Source organism: Buceros rhinoceros, unplaced genomic scaffold (assembly GCF_000710305.1).
Source record: "Buceros rhinoceros silvestris isolate BGI_N320 unplaced genomic scaffold, ASM71030v1 scaffold6379, whole genome shotgun sequence".
Lineage (NCBI taxonomy): Eukaryota > Metazoa > Chordata > Aves > Bucerotiformes > Bucerotidae > Buceros > Buceros rhinoceros.
The window spans coordinates 70,594-78,722 of NW_010429658.1; the positions used below are offsets into that span (position 1 = coordinate 70,594).

An 8,129-nucleotide genomic window follows, 5' to 3' on the forward strand; every position below is an offset into this window, starting at 1 on the left:
AATCAGAAAATCACTTACCGTTTTTGATGCATCATTCATGAGCGGAACAATGAGAACAATAATGTTGTTGTGGAAGTTAAAGTGGGGTAGGGCCACAAGCAGCTCACACAGACACTTCACTGCTATCTCTGCTAGACCTTTATATGCTTTTAATGAGATGACATTGCTTTTCTTCAACTTCCTTTGTTTCCAATCTGTACAAAATAATATTTTTAGTGATTACTGTTCAGAATTTAGGGGAGCTTCTAAATATTTACATTTTTTGCCATCACAGGCATTCTCCTGCATGCTTCATGCAAGTACTACTTCAAAGGGAACAGGCAGCATTCAGTCAGAAGAAGCACACTGATGCCGCAAACCATTCTGCATTTACCACAAAAAATGGAAAGTGTGGACTGTACCTTTAATTGTTTGTTCCAAATTTTCCAAGTAAAATTTATACTGGCTCACAAGGCCTTCTTCAAATTCTCTCAGTTTCTGAGTTTCTTTTTTAACCTGTAAACATAACACAAATGAAATTTTATTTGGAGAGCTAAATCCTGAAAGTAGCCAATGGTGGTAGAAAAAAAAAAAAGACATTTTAAAACAAATACCAGATTCCTGAATAGTTTTTTCTTGTAGACAAACATTCCTAGAAGTATATTAAAAATAAAATATTTCTACATATTTCTATACATGTTCTTGTTCTCAGAGGGCCTTTTCCAACTGGGCCTATTTCATATATAGAGATGGAAGTGAAATTTTCAACTAGATTTAATTTTCAAGCCATGACTCTCAACTGCACTAACTACATTCAAGAAACCTTCTAAGGAATTGCTTAAAAACAGCTCCAGAAAACAGATTACTGTCCGTTTGTTCAGCAAATTATTGAATACATTTCAAAGAAATCTGTGTCAGGTAGGTGACAATGTTGCATAATTCACTTTCTTTCTAGTTCCCTTCAGTGCGATACAAATCACCAATTTATTACAAGGCTTATGAAGAAAGTCACCCAGGTTTCATAAACTACTTTCACCCCAGGTTTGGTATACTACTTTCATATACTATTTTTTCCCTCCATTAGCACAAGCATTTCACCTACTTATTGAAGGAAGCACATAAGAATTAAAGGTTCAAAACAAAGACATCTGCCCCTGAAGTGTCAGAGTTTCAGAACTTCCACAAGTACTTGTGTATTTGACACCCTTTGCTCAAAATTATAAATTCATATTAAACAAATCAGTATTAGTATTTGGCACAACTCAAAAAAATCTGTACTACTCACAGTACTCTATAAAGAGATTTCACCTTGGTAGCCTTTTCTGCTTCAGTCAGAGGCCGGATTTTGTAAGAAGGCACAATATCTTTGAATACCTCCATCAAAGAAACCATGACCAGTTTACGAACAATCACAGCCACATTAGGATCCTGTTCCATCAGCATGGCACGCAGCTCCTTTAACTTTTTAATCTGGTTAACAAAAGGGGCAAAGTCACCTGAGAATCACCCACAAAGCAATGTACAAGCACAATGTACATTCCAGCAAAAGTTTCCCGCAAGAAACATGTCTCTTTTTGAATACTAGGAAGAGAAAGCCATTAACTCAGACTCTACTTGGCACTGCATAAAGAGACAAGATATGCTAGATATCCCCAAAATTTTTATCTTGGGCATGTTCAAACTATCTTGCTGTTCTAAAATTCTAGAAAATTAGAGCATATCCTGACGCATTGAGAACTATCAGATATAACCCTGACATCAGCACTTAAACAAGGGTCATGCTTAAGGACTAAGTTTGGACAGGAAATACCACAGACAGTATTATTCCTAAACCCACAGTATTCAGAAGGACAAATTACTCCTAAATAGAGAAAACAGTCACCTGGATCTTCACCTGATTCAAATCCTTTGTACCAACCTATGGCAGCAGTGTCACTGGTTGCCACCTCCTGAGAAGTGATACAACACTGACTTTTTTCCTTGTTCTACCCATGAATTTTTCTGCTTTTGCCACTGTTTGGTCACTTCAGATCTTTATTTATTGACTTAACTGCACAAAACAGGCACACACACATGCATGTTAAGTAAATGCTACCTACATTGTTGTCTGGCTCAGAGAGGATGGCAGATGCTAAGGCAGCAATGTGCATCTTCCTTTCCTGCAGCTTTTGTCTCCTTTGAGCAGCCATTTCCTCAGGAGTGAGAACAGGCAGGGGTTCTTCATTAAAGTCTGGCAGAAGGTGTGAGAGTTGGAAGAGGGTCACTAGTGAGGCTGCTTAACAAACACCCACCATACTGCAAACTACAGTTCTACGTACTGCATTTCAGATGGGTACCACGATAACCCCATGCAAGAGTAACATAAGCAGTCCCACAGTAAAAGCAGCTTTAAGAGTGACCTTGCTAGACCTTATATTAATCCAGAGATCAATTTTTGCTCCACTCCAAGATCTTATGCTTGCAAAAAGAAGCGTACCAAATGTTTTTGGAATCTGCAAATCGTATTCCCTAAGTACAGTGGAAACATAAACTCCACATATGACTCCAACTGTGCCAAGACACTGCAGTGCTCTGCAATTTGCAGCAAATTATTCACCATTCACTTATTTTAAAAACACAACTGTTTATTTGTGTTCTCTAAGTATTAATTTGCTGCAAGTATGTCCCTCCTCAACTTCAGATTATATTTAGAGAACAATGACCCAGAAGAGGCAGAGTTAAAATTGCAACTGTTAATTGAATATGACTCTCAACTGGATAGTAAACTGCAAATCAAAATCTGAATTTCCTGGTATTCTGATGTTTTCAGTAAAAAATTTCAAAGACTGACACTCAAAAGCCTACAAAAGTCTGTGTCCTGACCTGCATCTCAAAATGATCTGAGAGTGATCAAACTAGAACTACAGCATATATTCTTTAAGTAAGACCAAGATTTCCCTTCCCTTCCCTTTGTGAGATTTTGTTCATGCAAACACCACTGCCAGATGAAAATCAAAATAATTTTAAAGACAGATCCTGAAGCCAGGTGTTCCTCAGGTCCTGGTATCCTAACAGTCAAGAAAGGAAGTTCTGAACCACTGTTATGCTTTGGGGGCAACATGGTAATGAATGTATTCAAAAACACCCTAAACAAAATACACTTAAATTACAAATTTCCTTAGGGAACAGCAAAGCACTCTTCAGATTAGTCAGTGATTTGAAAACACAAAAGAAAACCCAACAAAAAGCAAATATTATGTTTTATTACCGTCTGCTTCCTCCATTTCTTCTGCATCCTCTTCTTCATCCCGTGCACCACTGAGAACTGCAAAAATAGTGTCTGGTGTCAAGCGTGTAATAAACACTGTGCGATTTTAAAAGAATAAATTACATACGCTTTGGCTACTATACCGATTCTGGAATCCATGTCTTACCTGGCTTTTCCATAGTTTGGGGAATAATGCCACTCTTGTCTTTGATGGGCAGCAGATGAATGAGTTCTTTTTCTGGCTCCGTCTGCATACGTCTTGGCACCTTCTCATATTTGTCAATCACGTTTTCATGTTTCCGTTTTTTGATGTGAACAGGTTCACTGAAAAATACAAGGCAAACTAAATTAATTATCCATCTAATTAGACAAGAACCACGTACAACAGTATACTAGCTGGATTAAGTGTCCACACTAAGTAATGGCTGATCTTACTAAGTGGCATGTTTGAATGTGTTCACCATTGATGGCATCAGTGAATCCATCAATGTTAATGTGGATCTGCATAGGATCTTTGAATTCAAGACAGTACAGTGCTCCTCATCTCCTTTTTACAGGAAACTAAACATGAAAAGGGCAAAGATAAAATGAGATTTAGTTAATCTGGCAGGTCAGCCAACGTCGTGAATTTTGAAATGTTGGCGTATGAATAAACGCGCACACGTGTGCAAAATGCTTGCACTGATTTTGAATGTACAAACAAGAATTAATTACATGTTGTAACCGATTACAGTAAAGGGACACTATGAAGTGTGTTATCCGTTTATCTTATTAGAAACTTAAAAGTCAGGGATGAAGAATTGCATTGTTGAAGCCCCACGGTCCATCTTATAACAGGACCATTACTTTTGTTCTTGTGAGGGGCAGAATTTCAACTACAGGCATCTGAAGGACTTTGAAAGCTCTGGGCTCAGAAACTGCTGGGCTTCAGAAAGTAAAAATCACTTGTATGAGAAGCAGTTTTACAACCCAGAGTCCACCCAGATTCCCTGTACACAAGACACAGTCACCCTACACATGCTGTAAGGGTGAAGCACCAGCCTCAGCCTTGATGTCCCTACGTGGATCCAACCTTTCCTGTGTTCCCAAATCCTGCTCAACGAGCACAGGAATTCTACACATCTGTGATTGATGTGTTGGTCATCAAGAAAATACAGGTGCTGTGAAAACAAGGGAAATTCCGGGTCATACCAGACATCTGGAAACCCTAGTACTAGCTGATGGGTTTTGACTTGGCACTGCTCCCATTCATGTGGCAGTAAGGGACTCAGGGACCCTTCAAAGCAAGGCAAAAGTGAACAAATAGGATGAAGATTGTAAAGGCAAGCACCCTTCAGAAACATGGTTTCAGCCCTCAAATATTAAAAAATTTGCAAAAGAGTAATTAAAATACGGATCTCAGCAAGATCTCTCACCTAGGTCAGAGTGCTGTTTTACCTGCCTCTCTCCACACTGTCCTCCCCCCACTGCATGAGCAGATGACCTGGCAGGGCTGAGGCTCACTAAAAACTTAACCCCGAGCAGTCCCAGCACGAAGGACTCCACCAGCAAGCAAGGACTAGGCCCCTCACACGGGACAAACAGCCCAGTGTCTTCCTTAAGATGTCTCCCCAGCCTCACTCTCCCCTGCTGCGCCTTGGCCTCCCAGGCCATGCTTAACTAGGATGTGATAACGAGTGGGTCTGCACATTTTTATTTATCCCCACTCCATGTTAACTTTTACCACGACCACTGCCACTTTTCTGCTCTGAGCACTGGGAAGCACAGGCTTGTGTGTCACACCACACTCTCAGGCTAACAGAAATACTGCAGTGTGGCGTACCACCCTTCCGCAGGGTACGTTCCTAACCTGCACAGAAGTATGTAAGAACATAAGTATTTACTCTAAGCTAAAGTGAGGTAATATTTTACAAGTTCTTAAGAATTATTGCAGTTGATCAGAGTAAAGCAGATTAAAAAGACAAATTCTCCAGTTTAAGGCAACACTATGAAAGGAGCTGAAAGCTGTTAAAACAGGTAAAAAAGCAACTACTTCCAGTGTGTTTTTTGTCATAATGAATGCAAGACTCCTAGAACTGCATCCTGCAAAATATCACTAAATAAAAACATGCAATAGATGTTGAGCTCTGCAAGACTTTAAACTAATGTGACACACAGTTTGAGGGGAGGGGGAGGTTTAAAGTAAAATTCTTTGAATTCAAGAACTTGCAATGTGGCTACAAGAGACCACACAACAGAGTAGAGCACAACTGCAACCTTGGAAATAAAAAGCCATTTACTAAGTTCCTTAGAAACTAGAGTAAATTGTTAATTAGTAGCTATAATCAGCGTTAACAAATTTAATTTGTACTGGAATTAGCAAACAAAAAAGCTAGAAGAAATGCTCTCTTTTCTTGAAACCCTTAAAAAGTGCTTTTTGCTCATTTCAACATTTAGTCTCAAACAACCGCTAAAGAAAACTGAAGATTTTAGGGAAAATTAAAACCACCCTACAGCAGCTGACGAGTCTTTTCATACTCATCAAAAAAGACAACTTCAGATTTTCAAACAATCTGTAACCAGACTACTCTGTAGAAGGGTATTTATGAAGACTTTTAATCCTGTAACTAGGAGCACTATCCTTCCATGTACTTCATCACGAACTCTTCCAAACGCCTTGCTTCAGAAACCTGGTAATGCATCTTTTGTGTGAATGCTTTGGTGTTGCGTGTGTGCTTCCAGAACCCCTTCTTCTTTATATAGCAATTTGCAATGCAATATGGAAAGTATCATGGCCCAAAGTCCAGGGAACATCCTGAATACTCTATATAGAAAAAAAAAAGACTGTTTATAGATTAAAGCATTTCTTTCAGTTTGAGGAATGCTACTCACCTTACAGCCAGGGACTTCAGGGGAAGGAACACTGTGCAGAAACAGTATCCTGAAGGTCAGGCAGAGCAGGTGAACACACTCATCAATACTGAACGTACTGACAAACTAGGGAAACACTAGTGCATGAAGTGACCTCCTGTGATACGTATCACATTACATATTAACCACATAAAAAGTAGACATCACAGCACTCACTTAGAAGAAAGATCTCTGGTTAAAAAGGATGCTTTTTGAGCCAAATCCTCCATTAATTTTAAGTCATCTTCATCCATCATGTCCAGTGGAAGAGCATCTTCTTCCTCTTCTTCCCGCTTTTCAGCTATTTTAGAAGATGATGGGTACAGATTAAGATCTTGTACGTGTATTCAAACTTTTAAACCTAACCCTGCCTACACTTGGGAAGCCATTTTACAGCTTACTTTAATCTGGAGCTCATCAACGTTCATGCATGTTTTGTGCTATCCCAGAAAACCACCCCTGTAGTGTGACATCCAGTAATGATCAAACACATTTCTACCATCTCCAGGTGTCAGACCTTGTTGCCAGAATGGCACTCTAAGCATGTTTTTCATAACTCTCCCTTTTCTTACCTTTAAACAAGAACAGTAATTATTTGTACACAGAAAATAAAATGTTGTTTGCTTGATATATTCTTTTACAACATGAAGCAGCAGGATATTTAGTAACCCTCATACCTTTTCATTTACAAAAATAACTTTGCGCAAACACTTACCAACTTGTTTTCTCTTGCATTCTTCCAATGGAAAAGGTTTTCTAGAGATAGCATCTCTGACAGCCTCCCTTAGCTTCTTTTGCTCTTTTCGATACTTCCTAGCAGCACTCTGCTGCTTGAACTGTTTATTCTTTAACTTGTTGTCAAGTTTTATTTTACTAGTTCTCAGTAACTTGCGAAAGCTTGGAACTCGTTTTGTATTTTTTCTCTAGGAAACAAACAGAAAACCACAAATAACTGACACGTTCGTAGCCTTTGTCAAATTCATTGCACTGTTGCAAATCTCATTAAGTTCATACTTCTATCAGGGCTGAACATGTTTCTTCCAAAGAGTATCAGCAGCGAGCTCCAAATTTACGTGTGTTATGCTTTTGAGAAGAGACCTGCAAAGAACATTTTACAGAAACAGTCCTTCATACTTTTTCTATTAACCCTACGTCCATCACTTTTAGGCACGTGAACACTCAACACATTATCAGGGCGCAATTCTTTGCCCTGTGTGTTGCCAAGCACTGCCTCCTCTCTTCAAGGTGCCATTCTTCCCCAACACACAATAAGGTACAAGGCCACAGCCCCAGGCAAGGGTCCTCCTGCAGCACACTTCCCCATGCTGAACTTTGGCTCTCTCCTGCCCTAAACTCTCCAGGACCAGTAGCTGCATCCATGAGACGAGGCTGCCCGTTGCAAGGCTCAGAACAGCAAGATGCAGAAGCTGTGTGTGCGTTACAGGTGCCAAAGCTCTGGGAACCCCTGTAGTCACAGGAAGAGGGCTCAGGGAAAGCCAAGACGCGCAGATTCGTGCAGCACAACACTCCCAAGAGTGTTCAGGAGAGAAACAGATGCAGCACAGCTTACCTCCTGAGGGGCAGGGGAAGGCAAGGGCTGTGCAGAGAACAGGAGCCATCGTATTACAGTCCTGCCAGGGGGAGATGTGTCCCTCTAGCAAGGGGACCAGTGGCTGGACCACTGCAGTGGAATTTTTTTTTTATCAGTTCACCTTTAGCTTCCTTTTTAGTTTTGACTATTGGGAAAGTGCTGAAGAAAACAAAGCAAGACTGATGCTTGTTTCTCTGCCACACAAACAACACTGAGCTAGAACACCTCCAGACAGCGATGCCCCTGCCTAGAAGTCAGCTCGGACTCTACTTTCCTCTCCTGATACCAGCCCACAGCCCAGGCCATGCTGCGCACCACCCCCCTCAATATAACGAATACTGATTCATTTCTTCTTCCGCGACTCGGTTTTGGCAAAATCACCTTCGAGGGGAGAGAGACGAACCTGCATTTTGCCGGGAACCC

The 8,129-nt window shown here is 40.4% G+C and overlaps 1 protein-coding gene across 1 annotated transcript in view; it reads right to left on the reverse strand.

The window, feature by feature from the left end:
* The window catches only part of NOC3L (nucleolar complex associated 3 homolog (S. cerevisiae)), a 16,851-nt gene extending 8,736 nt beyond the window's left edge, over positions 1–8,115 (reverse strand). The window contains exons 1-9 of the mRNA XM_010142707.1: positions 8,110–8,115; positions 6,831–7,038; positions 6,293–6,416; positions 3,393–3,550; positions 3,227–3,283; positions 2,079–2,209; positions 1,288–1,449; positions 402–495; positions 19–194 (exon numbers count right to left, since the gene is read on the reverse strand). Of these exons, the coding sequence (XP_010141009.1) occupies positions 19–194; positions 402–495; positions 1,288–1,449; positions 2,079–2,209; positions 3,227–3,283; positions 3,393–3,550; positions 6,293–6,416; positions 6,831–7,038; positions 8,110–8,115 (1,116 nt within the window). The remainder of the gene's footprint in view (positions 1–18; positions 195–401; positions 496–1,287; positions 1,450–2,078; positions 2,210–3,226; positions 3,284–3,392; positions 3,551–6,292; positions 6,417–6,830; positions 7,039–8,109) is intronic.
* Between the last annotated feature and the right edge of the window lie 14 nt (positions 8,116–8,129).